We start from the raw sequence: 15,436 nt of genomic DNA on the forward strand, positions 1-15,436 counted from the left end.
CATACTGCTAGGTATTTACCTAGGAAATACAAAAACACTAATTTGAAAGGTTGTATGCATCCCTGTGTTTATTGCAACATTATTTATAAAAAGGTAGATTATGGAAACAGCCCACATGTCCATTGATAGATGAATGGATAAAGAAAATGTGGTATGTATGCACACACACATACACAGTGGAATATTATTCAGTCGTAAAAAATGAAATCTTGCCATTTACAACAACATGGATGGAACTAGAGAGTATAATGCTAAGTGAAATAAGCCAGTCAGTCTTTCCATATGATTTCACTTAAGTGGAATTTAAGAAACAAAGGAACAAAACAAGAGACAAATCAAAAAACAGACTCTACAGAGAACAAATTGATGGTTACTAGAGAGGAGGTGGGTGGGGTGTATGGGTGAAATAGGTGAGGGATATAAAGAGTACACTTAATGAGCACTGAGTGATATATGGAATTGTTGAATCACTGTCTTAGACACCTGAAACTAATTATAATATTGCATGTTAATCGTACTGGATTTAAATTTAAGAAAATTTTTTGAAAAAACAGTGTCCCTGGCCTCTACCAACTAGCTGCCGTTCCTCTCACTCCAAGCTGTGACCACCAGAACTGTCTCCACACATTGCCACATTTCCTCTGGAGGCAAAATCACTCCCAGTTAAGAACAGCTATACTAGGCAATTCTTGACTGAAATACATTTAATCTAAGACCTACATGCTTATTTCTAAAAATCTTCTTCTGCTAATTAAGATAGTTTTCCAGTAAGTCAGAAACGAATCTGAGTAGTTTGGTTTCAGCAGTTTCTACCCTCCTGCCATGGCTCATAACGTTCTGTCCTTCCTGCAGCAAATTGCCATAGCAAGAGAAGGGGACTTGCTGACAAAGGAACGTCTCTGCTGTGGCCTGTCTATGTTTGAAGTCATCCTGACTCGGATCCGGACCTTTCTGGATGATCCTATCTGGCGTGGACCTCTCCCCAGCAATGGAGTCATGCATGTGGACGAGTGTGTTGAGTTTCACAGACTGTGGAGTGCCATGCAGTTTGTCTACTGTATTCCTGTGGGAACACACGAGTTTACAGTCGAGTAAGTATGTGCTCAGTGGATGGGGAAATGGGAGCAGGCTAACACAGAAGACTGTTCCTCTGGAAGTTTGATGAGCTGCTTCAAAGCCACTTAAGTGGAGGTTCTTAGGTGACATGGGGAAGTTTCCTTCACCCATGGAAACGTAGGCACACTGAGTATGTCCACAGACTTCACATCACCTGCTGCTCAGTGTTCCTGTCCTGGCCGGTTCCAAGTAGATTCCTTGATCATTGATGTCTGGACACAAATTTGTAAGAGTTTATAATCTTTTGTTGGTTGTCCATTGAGCTTGCTACTTCCTGTTTGTAGGCAGTGCTTTGGCGATGGGCTCCACTGGGCTGGCTGCATGATCATCGTCCTTCTTGGGCAACAGCGCCGCTTCGCTGTCCTGGATTTTTGCTACCATCTGCTTAAAGTCCAGAAACATGACGGCAAAGATGAGATTATCAAAAATGTGGTATGTGGAAGATTCACAAAATCATCATATTTGTATTTATAAAAAAAGTTCTTTTGCGGGGAATGTTTTTATCCCAGTATGTAAGGTGACAACAACTTAAGCTTTCTTTTCATTTCCAAAATGAATCTAAATCTACGTGATAAGTAAATCAGTCAGGCAGTTAAAGTACTAATTGTTCAATTTTCTTTCTCTTTGTAGGGTACTTAGATCTGCTTCATATTATACAACCTCATGGGATCTGCATTTTCAGATTATTGGCATACTATTCCAGTCTTCTGGCTTGTCAGTGAACTGTGTGTGCTTTGTTTTGTCTGTTTGCTTGTTTTGGCTGCCTTTAAGATCTTTTTCCCTTTGTCATTTTATGGATTCTTTGTAATTGAATTCTAGAGAATACTCAGCCTTATCTTTCCAAATATTTTAGTCTTTCTTCCATTCTCTATTTTCTCTTTTAGGACTGCAATTACATGCTTGTTAACATTCTTCTGGCTCCCTTATCCTGTTAGTTTTCTAATTAGTTTCCTGATCCACAACAGATTGCCACAGGCTTAGTGGTTTAAAACTGATGTTCATTCTCTCAGTTCTGTAGGCCAGAAATCTGGGTAGAGCATGACTCAGCTGGGTCCTTCATCATCTCAAGGCCAAATTCAGTGTATCTGCAGGTCTGTGTTTCTGTATGCAGCGTCTGGGGATGAATCTGCTTCCAGGCTCATTCGGGGGGATGACTGGACAAAGTCCCTTGCAGGTGGACTGAGGTCCCTATTTCTTCCTGGCTGTTAGCCCACATCTCAAGTCCTACCTATGTTTCTAGTCTTTCAACTTTCCTTTCCACCATATCTCCTTCTCTTATATGATTGAGTTCACCTGGAAAATCCAGGGTACTTTCTTCATTTTAAAATTTATCATCTTAACTATGTTTTTAAAGTCTGTAGGTAACACGTTCATAGGTTCTGGGGATTGGGACATGGATGTCTTCCAGGGGCCACTCTACCTCCCGTATCTCCATTTTCTTGTCTCTCTAGGCTGTTCCCAGAGTACTGTATTATACAGTAACTAATTTACTTCAGCTCTGTCTAATCTGTTTTTAATTTTGAATATAAGTTCATATTGAAAAGTTTAATTTGGTTCTTCAAATCTTAGTGGTGATTATTTTATCTTCAATGAATTTTTATTTTTATACATTTCATGTATTTTATATCATGTTATTCTAATATCTGAAGCCTCAGAGACTTACCTGAAAATCTGAGGTGTTTTGTGTGTTAGGTTTATTTGCCAGCTCTTGTCCAATTGAACTTAATTTGGATTGCCTTTTTTTTTTTTTTAAGATTGATTTATTTGAGGGAAACTCAAGCAGATTCCCCACTGAGCATGGAGCCCAACGTGGGGCTTGATCTCACACCCTAAAAAATCATGACCTGAGCCAAAACCAAGTTGGGCACTCAACCAACTTTACCACCCAAGCGCCCCATGGATTGCTTTTCTCCCAAGATTTTTTTTTTTAAAGATTACTTATTTATTCATGAGACACAGAGAAAGAGGCAGAGATACAGGCAGAGATACAAGCAGGCTCCATGCAGGAAGCCCGATGTGAGACTCAATCCCAGGTTTCCAGAATTAGGCCCTGGGCTGAAGGCCAGCGTTAAACCACTGAGCCACCCGAGCTCCCCTTTCCCAAGATTTTTATTTGCTTCTCATATCCATGGACTGTTACCAAATGGGGTCACCTAGTCCTGGCTTTATTGGGAATCTCTACATATAGTCCTGCTTGCTTGCAGCCTAGGCCATCTCATCCCACTGCTGCTGATAGCATCTGTCCCTGGGGAGGTCCTGGCTTCTGCTCTGCCTCTTGCATAGACAAAACCTACAATGCTTTTTCAGTGTTTTCCTGTGTATGTGTGTGCACATGTTTTCTTTATCCAGCTGTTATACCAGGAGGGTCTATCAAAGCACATGTCCACAAGAGCTGGAATCTAAAACTCTGAAGATTACTGGTCTTTCCCTACTGACCATATTATTTTCACCTTTATATTCCCAATTTTTAGTACACAGCAGGTTCTTAATACCTTTGTATTGAATGAATAGTAGGCCTATAAGTTGTATAGGTAAACCTGTAGTCAGTAGCATAAAACCAGTAATGTAAATGCAAAGCATATTCATTGTCCCAATAGGTATATTAAAGACACACATGCTAGTAGGTAGTTTGCTATAATTTTTATGAAAATGTGAAAATCAAAAAAAAAAAGAAAATGTGAAAATCCTGCCATTTTGAAACATAAAGGTACACTTTTTTAATAGTAAAACATTCTAATTTTAACTGTTACAGCCGTTAAAGAAGATGGTGGAAAGAATTCGCAAGTTCCAGATTCTAAATGATGAGATAATTACTGTCTTGGACAAGTACTTAAAGTCTGGTGATGGGGAAAGCACGCCTGTGGAGCATGTTCGCTGCTTCCAGCCACCTATACACCAGTCGCTGGCCAGCAGCTGAGGACAGGGACATCATGTTTTTGAAGAGTCCCAGTACTGACTGCATTTAATAACTGTAAGGGCATGTTTTTCTTATCATAAACTATTTAGCAAGATTTTTAGGGACTATTTTTCAGTATCTCTGTGCCTGTTAAAAGGGGGTACTTTTCAATTAAAAGCTTAATTTTATAAAATTGACCTATTTTTCTAGACTAAAATTGTATATGCTTTTGGTAATTAGCCAAGTCTGAGAATATTGGCCGCTGATTGTTGCCATCATGTTCTTAGAGAATTATTTTCCATTTTTCCATGGAATGTTCCAACAGCTAGCTATGTCAGAGTGCTGCTGAGTACATCCATTTATTCCTTAGCAAAAGGATCAGTATGTTTGGGTAAAGATCTATGGACTTAAGAAACTATCAGTTCATTGTAATAAAATCCACTACCAATTAGAATTAAACTTAATGATTATTTAGCTTTTGTTTAGGGATTTTTCTGATGGTCTTTTATGAGTAACCTTTTCTAAGTCATTGTTCCCTTCCCTTTTGTGTGTCAGTGTTTCAGAAAATAGTGAACTTGATTCCTTTGCTTCTACTAAATCCAGTTGTGACAAAATCTTAATTTTTAAGGTATGATTTAAATAAGGTTACAGAAATAAAACTAATAAAAACTTTTGTGTTTATTCTTTTATTGTTGTGACACTGCTGTTATTCCCTGCTTTGGGCAAGAATCTTTATCTGCACAGACCTGGCCCAGGAGATGAGTCTAGGTCACCCTCAGCCTTGCAAGAAGGTCATGATAGGGAGTAACTGCCTTATGGCTTTGAAAACAGAACCCTAAAATCCAGCAGCATCATACATGCTACTGAAAATAAAGTGTAAACTATTTAACCTTGAATATGAAATAGAACTGTTCTTTATAAAAAGTTACCTTAAAATGTTGCTTTTGGTAATATGATTAACTCTAGGGGCAGCGTTCTGACAGACTGAGGTAGTATCCACTCACCCTATACTGAAAGTAGAAAATATGAGTAATTAATGGCTAAATTTAAGTAGTAATTCATATTACTAAGTTCTCTAAGACTCTATTATACATTTTTGGTTTATAATTAACATTTATGTACAACTTCAAGTACTAAAGATGTTGAATTAAGAATTTATTAATGTATGCATGCTGAGTGCAGTAGCATTCATACCCATGGGAGGTGAAAATTGGTTCTTACTCTGTTATGTACAAAGTACAGATATACAGTACCTAAACACATAGTATATCTGTGATACTAAGATTACATGGGGAAGACAGGAAAAGAAAACATGTATAAGGGCTCAGAGGATTAAAAATTGCTGGGGAAAGGGGAATTTGTGTCATGAAACTTGGAGACCATTAACTCTGCCCTGATAAAGCCAATGGAGAGCTGTGTGATGGGACACAGGTCCCATCACCACCACAGTAATGCTCTGGCAACCCCCAGACAAGGACAGTGAGGCACGAGTGGTGACTGGTTACACAGTAGGGGTCAAGCTGTGTGACCTTGGGGAGGAGCAGCAGAGTGGGACCAAGTCCATGTTCTTCCTGCTACACACGTGAAAATGGTGTACTGTTTTAAGGCCAAGTAACTGCTACGATGATAGGTTCTGAAGCTGAAGTTCATTATACTAGTCTGCTTTTTTGCACACATTTGAAACTTTCCATAAACATTTTTTTCATGGACATTTTTAGGAGACCAAATTACATACTGGTCTGAACAAACTAAAAGTAAACTACTGAGTACAAAGAAACCATATTTTACAAACAACTGTATTCTAAGCATTCAGACTTAGAAAAGAACTGTTTCAATTTGTCTTTTTATTATAACATGAGCTAAATTTAAGAAATTAGCCTTTTGACTTTATTTCCCAGAGTTGTTAGAAGATCTAAATGACAACATAACTCATTATGAAAATATACTGAGAAGTACAAGGACTGATGTAAAATGGTAGTCAAGGTTCCAGGTACCAAGGGATTAGAATAAGTGAAGGATGAAACCAGTCAGGCTATATAGCCTGACAGATGCAGGATGTGCTGGTTTAGCAAGGTGCCATCAATGAGTAGGAAGACCATCAAATGTGTGCTGTTAAGTCACAGCATGAGAAACCTCTCCAATGTGCAACTTCCTTTTTTTGTTTGGTAAATTGAGTTTTTCTTCATTAAACTTAGGACTTCTTTAAGCTAACATTTCAAAATTAATTCATCAAACAGGAGTTATTTTTATAGGTAAGGTAAATCATAGGATAACCAATTAGAAAAATGCTCCTTTTAAAGTCAAAAAGCCTTCAAATGGTCAGGGACTGATGAGTGAGGATGGCAAAATGTACATTTCAGATTTTCAACACCAATGTAAAAATAAAGCATTTTTATAGACTTAAAACTGTCAGTGCATTTGGATTTTGATGAAAGAAAATTTAAAATACCTCTACAATAATACAATGTTAATAGAAATTGGCCATGTACTGAGGTCATTTTAGTGAGCTACCATCATGTAAATATAAGAAAAATAATTTCTTGGTCCAAATCAGTGAAACTTTAAAAAAGATTGTCTCTTGAGAACAATGCTTTTTCAGACACATCCTGATATTCAAAATCACTTTTATAAGACAATTACAGATTAACCTTTTAATTATATTTTTCTTAAAAAGCTGTGAGATTTCCATTTCTTCGGGAGATATTTTCACCACTGTGCTGTTCAATTCCACAGGTTAAGCTTTCTTCATTATTATTCAGAACTTCATACACGTTAGAGAGATTGCCATTCATTGTTTTTTCATCTTTTCGAAAAGACACGGGGAGACTTGCTAGACTAAAGCTGACGTCTTTAAAGGCATGCAACAAGAATATTCCCACAATGATTGTAAAGAAGCCACTCAGAGTACCAATGACATCATCAACAGGCATATCTTGCCACTCTTTAAAAAGAATAGCTGAACAAGTTAAAACTGATGTTGTAAAGAATACGTAATATATCGGAGTCACAATGGAAGTGTTGAATATATCCAGGGCCCTGTTCAGGTAATTAATCTGTGTGCTCACACAGACTATAAGGCTCAGCAGCAGAATCCAGGCCAGGGGATGTCGCAGCACAGGCTTTCCAGCAAACAGCTCTTTGATTGCAATGCCCAGGCCCTTAACACAGGAGACTGAAAATGCTCCAATTACAGAGCAGATTGTTATATACACAAGAATATTTGTCTGTCCATGGCGAGGTCCCACCACGAAGATTAATATCAATGACACAATGACCACAAGTGTTGCAAAGACCACAAAACCTGGAGGCAAAGAAAAACTGTGTTTAGCCAAATACAGAATAAAAAAAAACCCTGAAAATCCAAAATAAATATTAACTCAATAGGAAGGAGAAAAGGAGTGGCCTTAAAATAAATACTAGCTTTCTCTTGCTGTCCCAGCAAAAGTGCATTCATAAAAATTTTGTTAAAATTTTTTAAAAATATTTTACTTATACATTTGAGAGGGAGAGTGAGAGAGAACACTCGGGGGAGGAGCAGGCTCTCCACCTAGCAGGGAGCCCAATACGGGGCTTGATCCCAGGTCCCCAGGATCATACTCAGGATCACAACCGGAGCCGAAGGCAGACACTTGAGTAAGCCACCCAGGCGCACCTACACTCATAAAGTTTAGTTAGATGTATATGCTGGACAATTATACCATGTTTCATATTCATAAACTAGGTCATAGAAATATTAGAAATAATTATTAGAAATAATTAGGTCATAGAAAATGGAGATCATGTTGATTTGCAGCCATCTACACTAGAATATCTTGCTACTTTCCACCCATTGGAATGCTCTTAACTCCAAGAACAGAAACAATCAGAAACTAGTGGACAAAAATTATGAAATGACCTTGAACACTCAACAATTTATAGATGATAAAAATAACAGTTACAAATCAAGTTTGTCCTAAAAGCAGTACATTTTTTAAATATTTAGAGAAAACCACTGGGGTAAATAGTAAATCAGTAAGAATCAAAAATACTGTTAGGGTTCTGGTTCAATATGGAGAACTGAACCCAGCATAGTAAGAGCCAAAACTGTGTAGCATCATGGGCCAGGCACTTTTCTCAGCAATTTGCACTGATTCATTCCTTACAACTACCCTATAATATAGATACTACCATCTGCTAAAATGCCACAGAAGTCACATGAATTTATTCTGTTCACTCCTTAAAGTCTGCTAATAAGTAGTAACAGGACTCTTAAACAGACACACAAAAGCACGAATGGATATAGGAGATGATAGCAACAACATTATGGAAGCCAGAAAACAGAAGATAAACTCATAACTGATACAGCACATCCACGAAAACTGAATCCCACCCACATCAGCAATGATAAAAGATGGTAAAGTAACTCAGTTTGCAGCACAGAACACTACAAAGGTACAATGTACCTCTGGAAGCAGGGTAAAGAACAGACAAAACAGAAGACCTGGCTGAAAATCTATTCAGCATTAAGACCCCAGGAACTCTGCTCAGCTCTGAGTATCTGACTGACTGTTCTTCCTGCCACAGCAAACTGGAGGACTCTGGCCAGGTGAGTGTGTAGGTGCCACACTAAAATAGAGGGCTAGAGCAAGGTCTAACTCCCTTTTTCCCATCACCTCCTAGGACTCAGGCAGGACACACTGCTGGGAATGTGACATGCCTGACTTTCAGAAGGCAGCCAAGAATCACTAGGAGAGGCACCAAAACTAACAGAAAAACACAAAGCCTTTGTTTGCTCTATGCAGAGGAAAACTTCACAACAGATAAATCATCATCCTACAAAAACATTAAAACAGTAAAACTACCATTAGCATCCTCAAAGAGACAATGATGAGGCCAGAACTTGAAAGGCCAAAATCTGGAGAAAAAGGTAAGGTGAAAACTCACCTTTCTCCCTGCAATAACTGCCAATTCCAGAGCAGGAAGTAAGGAGGGACATAAAAACCAGCAGAAAGTGGTGACCTGGGGCTTGTGGAAGTTTCAGTAGATTAGGTAAAAATAAAAACTTGGAATCTGGGACTGTCTAGGCAGCTGGGACACCAGGGCCAAGATTCTAGAAAGGCAGGAACTAAAGAGACACTGAGTCCCAATTTCTGTGTGCAACTCCCCCTTAAGGCATTTGTGGGCATAAAGCTATACATGCCCAGGTCTGAGAAGCCAAGTGGACAGCCTGCTGAAAAAGCCAGGGAGCTGAAAAGACACCTGTAGTCTTGGAATGCCAACACGAACACTGCCATTCAAAGTTCACCCAGGTGGAGGGTCCAAGTAAACATCCTAGGCTATCAGCTGAGAGAAAAGAGCTATGATTAAGACTACAGGCAAAATGGAAAGAAATCAGCCCCAACAAAGATTGAAGCAATATTTCAAGTTAAAGGTGACTTGCTGTACTCATATCTTACTGACAAAAGAAATTTTGGTTCTCTCTGAAGGAATTAAAAAAAAATCACTTAGAGCCTTTATACTTTTTAATAATCTATATCCAGCATTTAATCAAAACTGCTTAAAGACAAAACTAAGTGACTGAAAACAAAAGCAAAAACAGAGCCCACAAATAATCCTGATACTGAAGTTTGCAGAAAAATTTTAAAGGGATCCCTGGGTGGCGCAGCGGTTTGGCGCCTGCCTTTGGCCCAGGGTGCGATCCTGGAGACCCGGGATCGAGTCCCACGTCGGGCTCCCGGTGCATGGAGCCTGCTTCTCCCTCTGCCTGTGTCTCTGCCTCTCTCTCTCTATCATAAATAAAAATTAAAAAAAAAAATTTTTTTTAAATAACCAGGACTCTCCAGGGACTTGCTGCACAACAAAACACATGTGGTTGACAATAATGTACTGTACATCTGTGAAATATTGAGAGGGTGAATTTCATGCTGTGGGTTTTTTTGACACACACACATACACACACACACACACAAAACTGAAGAACGAAAGCAAGCTCTTTGGAAATTAAAAAATGTAACAGAAGAAATAAAAATTCAAAAAGGGGCTGGAACACAATACTGAAGAAATCTCCCAAAAGGCAGAGCTAAAAGGAAAAATGGTAAAAACGGGGGTAAATATATATATAACAAGTCACTGTATGGTTCAGGAGGTCCAGTCAACGGAAGAAGAAGAATTTCACAGAAAATAGGGGGGGAGGAGCAAGATGGCGGAAGAGTAGGGTCCCCAAATCACCTGTCTCCACCAAATTACCTAGAAAACCTTCAAATCATCCTGAAAATCTATGAATTCGGCCTGAGAATTAAAGAGAGACCAGCTGGAATGCAACAGTGAGAAGAGTTCACGCTTCTATCAAGGTAGGAAGACGGGGAAAAAGAAGTAAAGAAACAAAAGGCCTCCAATGGGGAGGGGCCCCGCGAGGAGCCGGGCTGAGGCCGGGGCGAGTGTCCCCAGGTCAGGAGAGCCCCGTCCCGGAGGAGCAGGAGCTGCACCGACCTTCCCGGGCGGAAAGGGGCTCGTGGGGAGTTGGAGCAGGACCCAGGAGGGCGGGGATGCCCTCGGGCTCCCCGGGACAGTAACAGCAACTGCGCGCCCAGGAGAGTGCGCCGAGCTCCCTAAGGGCTGCAGCGCGCACGGCGGGACCCGGAGCAGCTCGGAGGGGCTCGGGCGGCGGCTCCGCGGAGGGGTCTGCGGGGCCTCGGGAGCAGCTCGGGAGGGCTCGGGCAGAGGAAGAGGCTCCGTGCGGAGGGGGCTGCGCGGTTCCAGGACCAGCTCAGGGGCTCGGGCGGCAGCTCCGCGGAGGGGGTTGCGCGGCCCGGGAGCGCGAATCCACCAGCGCAGGCTCCGGGGCACAGGGCGCCGGGACACAGCCCAGGATCCGGCCTCCCCCGGGACAGGCAGAGGCCGGGAGGGCCCAGGACAGCGAGGACGCTCCTGCCCCAGCTGAGCAGAGCAGCGGCCCCGCCCCGGAGCCTCCAGGCCCTGCAGACGGAGTTCCTGCCGGAGCTGAATCCAGGTTTCCAGAGCTGGCCCCGCCACTGGGGCTGTTCCTCCTGGGGCCTCACGGGGTAAACACCCCCCACTGAGCCCTGCACCAGGCAGGGGCACAGCAGCTCCCCCAACTGCTAACACCAGAAAATCAGCACAACAGGCCCCTCCCCCAGAAGACCAGCTAGACTGACAACTTCCAGGAGAAGCCAAGGGACTTAAAGTACACAGAATCAGAAGATACTGCCCCGTGGTTCTTTTTTTTTTTTTTTTTTTGTGCTTTTTGATTTGTTTCCTTCCTTCACCCCCTTTTTTTCTCCTTTCTTTTTCTTTCTCTTTTTCTTCTTTTTTTTTCGTTTTTTTTTCTTCCCTTTTTTTTTTCTCTTTCTCTTTTCTTTTCTTCTTTCTCTCCTCTCTTTTTCTCTTTTTCCCAATACAACTTGCTTTTGGCCACTCTGCACTGAGCAAAATGACTAGAAGGAAAACCTCACCTCAAAAGAAAGAATCAGAAACAGTCCTCTCTCCCACAGAGTTACAAAATCTGGATTACAATTCAATGTCAGAAAGCCAATTCAGAAGCACTATTATACAGCTACTGGTGGCTCTAGAAAAAAGTATAAAGGACTCAAGAGACTTCATGACTGCAGAATTTAGAGCTAATCAGGCAGAAATTAAAAATCAATTGAATGAGATGCAATCCAAACTAGAAGTCCTAACGACGAGGGTTAACGAGGTGGAAGAACTGCAGAATTTAGAGCTAATCAGGCAGAAATTAAAAATCAATTGAATGAGATGCAATCCAAACTAGAAGTCCTAACGACGAGGGTTAACGAGGTGGAAGAGGGTTAACGAGGTGACATAGAAGACAAGTTGATAGCAAAGAGGGAAACTGAGGAAAAAAGAGACAAACAATTAAAAGACCATGAGGATAGATTAAGGGAAATAAACGACAGCCTGAGGAAGAAAAACCTACGTTTAATTGGGGTTCCCGAGGGCGCCGAAAGGGCCAGAGGGCCAGAATATGTATTTGAACAAATTCTAGCTGAAAACTTTCCTAATCTGGGAAGGGAAACAGGCATTCAGATCCAGGAAATAGAGAGATCCTCCCCTAAAATCAATAAAAACCGTTCAACACCTCGACATTTAATAGTGAAGCTTGCAAATTCCAAAGATAAAGAGATGATCCTTAAAGCAGCAAGAGACAAGAAATCCCTGACTTTTATGAGGAGGAGTATTAGGGTAACAGCAGACCTCTCCACAGAGACCTGGCAGGCCAGAAAGGGCTGGCAGGATATATTCAGGGTCCTAAATGAAAAGAACATGCAACCAAGAATACTTTATCCAGCAAAGCTCTCATTCAAAATGGAAGGAGAGATAAAGAGCTTCCAAGACAGGCAGCAACTAAAAGAATATGTGACCTCCAAACCAGCTCTGCAAGAAATTTTAAGGGGGACTCTTAAAATTCCCCTTTAAGAAGAAGTTCAGTGGAACAGTCCACAAAAACAAGGACTGAATAGATAACATGATGACACTAAACTCATATCTCTCAATAGTAACTCTGAATGTGAACGGGCTTAATGACCCCATCAAAAGGCGCAGGGTTTCAGACTGGATAAAAAAGCAGGACCCATCTATTTGCTGCCTACAAGAGACTCATTTTAGACAGAAGGACACCTACAGCCTGAAAATAAAAGGTTGGAGAACCATTTACCATTCGAATGGTCCTCAAAAGAAAGCAGGGGTAGCCATCCTTATATCAGATAAACTAAAATTTACCCCAAAGACTGTAGTGAGAGATGAAGAGGGACACTATCTCATACTTAAAGGATCTATTCAACAAGAGGACTTAACAATCCTCAATATATATGCCCCGAATGTGGGAGCTGCCAAATATATAAATCAATTATTAACCAAAGTGAAGAAATACTTAGATAATAATACACTTATACTTGGTGACTTCAATCTAGCTCTTTCTATACTCGATAGGTCTTCTAAGCACAACATCTCCAAAGAAACGAGAGCTTTAAATGATACACTGGACCAGATGGATTTCACAGATATCTACAGAACTTTACATCCAAACTCAACTGAATACACATTCTTCTCAAGCGCACATGGAACTTTCTCCAGAATAGACCACATATTGGGTCACAAATCGGGTCTGAACCGATACCAAAAGATTGGGATTGTCCCCTGCATATTCTCAGACCATAATGCCTTGAAATTAGAACTAAATCACAACAAGAAGTTTGGAAGGACCTCAAACACGTGGAGGTTAAGGACCATCCTGCTAAAAGATAAAAGGGTCAACCAGGAAATTAAGGAAGAATTAAAAAGATTCATGGAAACTAATGAGAATGAAGATACAACCGTTCAAAATCTTTGGGATGCAGCAAAAGCAGTCCTAAGGGGGAAATACATCGCAATACAAGCATCCATTCAAAAACTGGAAAGAACTCAAATACAAAAGCTAACCTTACACATAAAGGAGCTAGAGAAAAAACAGCAAATAGATCCTACACCCAAGAGAAGAAGGGAGTTAATAAAGATTCGAGCAGAACTCAACGAAATCGAGACCAGAAGAACTGTGGAACAGATCAACAAAACCAGGAGTTGGTTCTTTGAAAGAATTAACAAGATAGATAAACCATTAGCCAGCCTTATTAAAAAGAAGAGAGAGAAGACCCAAATTAATAAAATCATGAATGAGAAAGGAGAGATCACTACCAACACCAAGGAAATACAAACGATTTTAAAAACATATTATGAACAGCTATACGCCAATAAATTAGGCAATCTAGAAGAAATGGACGCATTCCTGGAAAGCCACAAACTACCAAAACTGGAACAGGAAGAAATAGAAAACCTGAACAGGCCAATAACCAGGGAGGAAATTGAAGCAGTCATCAAAAACCTCCCAAGACACAAGAGTCCAGGGCCAGATGGCTTCCCAGGGGAATTTTATGAAACGTTTAAAGAAGAAACCATACCTATTCTCCTAAAGCTGTTTGGAAAGATAGAAAGAGATGGAGTACTTCCAAATTCGTTCTATGAGGCCAGCATCACCTTAATTCCAAAACCAGACAAAGACCCCCCCAAAAAGGAGAATTACAGACCAATATCCCTGATGAACATGGATGCAAAAATTCTCAACAAGATACTGGCCAATAGGATCCAACAGTACATTAAAAAAATTATTCACCATGACCAAGTAGGATTTATCCCTGGGACACAAGGCTGGTTCAACACCCGTAAAACAATCAATGTGATTCATCATATCAGCAAGAGAAAAACCAAGAACCATATGATCCTCTCATTGGATGCAGAGAAAGCATTTGACAAAATACAGCATCCATTCCTGATCAAAACTCTTCAGAGTGTAGGGATAGAGGGAACATTCCTCGACATCTTAAAAGCCATCTATGAAAAGCCCACAGCAAATATCATTCTCAATGGGGAAGCACTGGGAGCCTTTCCCCTAAGATCAGGAACAAGACAGGGATGTCCACTCTCACCACTGCTGTTCAACATAGTACTGGAAGTCCTAGCCTCAGCAATCAGACAACAAAAAGACATTAAAGGCATTCAAATTGGCAAAGAAGAAGTCAAACTCTCCCTCTTCGCCGATGACATGATACTCTACATAGAAAACCCAAAAGTCTCCACCCCAAGATTGCTAGAACTCATACAGCAATTCGGTAGCGTGGCAGGATACAAAATCAATGCCCAGAAGTCAGTGGCATTTCTATACACTAACAATGAGACTGAAGAAAGAGAAATTAAGGAGTCAATCCCATTTACAATGGCACCCAAAAGCATAAGATACCTAGGAATAAACCTAACCAAAGATGTAAAGGATCTATACCCTCAAAACTATAGAACACTTCTGAAAGAAATTGAGGAAGACACAAAGAGATGGAAAAATATTCCATGCTCATGGATTGGCAGAATTAATATTGTGAAAATGTCAATGTTACCCAGGGCAATATACACGTTTAATGCAATCCCTATCAAAATACCATGGACTTTCTTCAGAGAGTTAGAACAAATTATTTTAAGATTTGTGTGGAATCAGAAAAGACCCCGAATAGCCAGGGGAATTTTAAAAAGAAAACCATATCTGGGGGCATCACAATGCCAGATTTCAGGTTGTACTATAAAGCTGTGGTCATCAAGACAGTGTGGTACTGGCACAAAAACAGACACATAGATCAGTGGAACAGAATAGAGAATCCAGAAGTGGACCCTGAACTTTATGGGCAACTAATATTGGATAAAGGAGGAAAGACTATCCATTGGAAGAAAGACAGTCTCTTCAATAAATGGTGCTGGGAAAATTGGACATCCACATGCAGAAGAATGAAACTAGACCACTCTCTTTCACCATCCACAAAGATAAACTCAAAATGGATGAAAGATCTTAATGTGAGACAAGATTCCATCAAAATCCTAGAGAAGAACACA

At 40.5% G+C, this 15,436-nt stretch overlaps 2 protein-coding genes across 5 annotated transcripts in view; one reads left to right on the forward strand and one right to left on the reverse strand.

The window, feature by feature from the left end:
- The window catches only part of CYFIP1 (cytoplasmic FMR1 interacting protein 1), a 76,738-nt gene extending 72,705 nt beyond the window's left edge, over window positions 1-4,033 (forward strand). For both annotated transcript variants that reach the window (XM_038532560.1, XM_038532559.1), the window contains exons 28-30: window positions 853-1,091; window positions 1,401-1,548; window positions 3,869-4,033. In XM_038532560.1, coding sequence (XP_038388488.1) covers window positions 853-1,091; window positions 1,401-1,548; window positions 3,869-4,033 — 552 coding nt within the window. The remainder of the gene's footprint in view (window positions 1-852; window positions 1,092-1,400; window positions 1,549-3,868) is intronic.
- A 1,606-nt stretch (window positions 4,034-5,639) lies between these two features.
- The window catches only part of NIPA2 (NIPA magnesium transporter 2), a 32,892-nt gene continuing 23,095 nt past the window's right edge, over window positions 5,640-15,436 (reverse strand). For all 3 annotated transcript variants that reach the window (XM_038532563.1, XM_038532562.1, XM_038532561.1), the window contains one exon: window positions 5,640-7,313. In XM_038532563.1, coding sequence (XP_038388491.1) covers window positions 6,679-7,313 — 635 coding nt within the window. In that variant the 3' untranslated portion in view covers window positions 5,640-6,678. The remainder of the gene's footprint in view (window positions 7,314-15,436) is intronic.

This window comes from Canis lupus, chromosome 3, assembly GCF_011100685.1.
Source record: "Canis lupus familiaris isolate Mischka breed German Shepherd chromosome 3, alternate assembly UU_Cfam_GSD_1.0, whole genome shotgun sequence".
Lineage (NCBI taxonomy): Eukaryota > Metazoa > Chordata > Mammalia > Carnivora > Canidae > Canis > Canis lupus.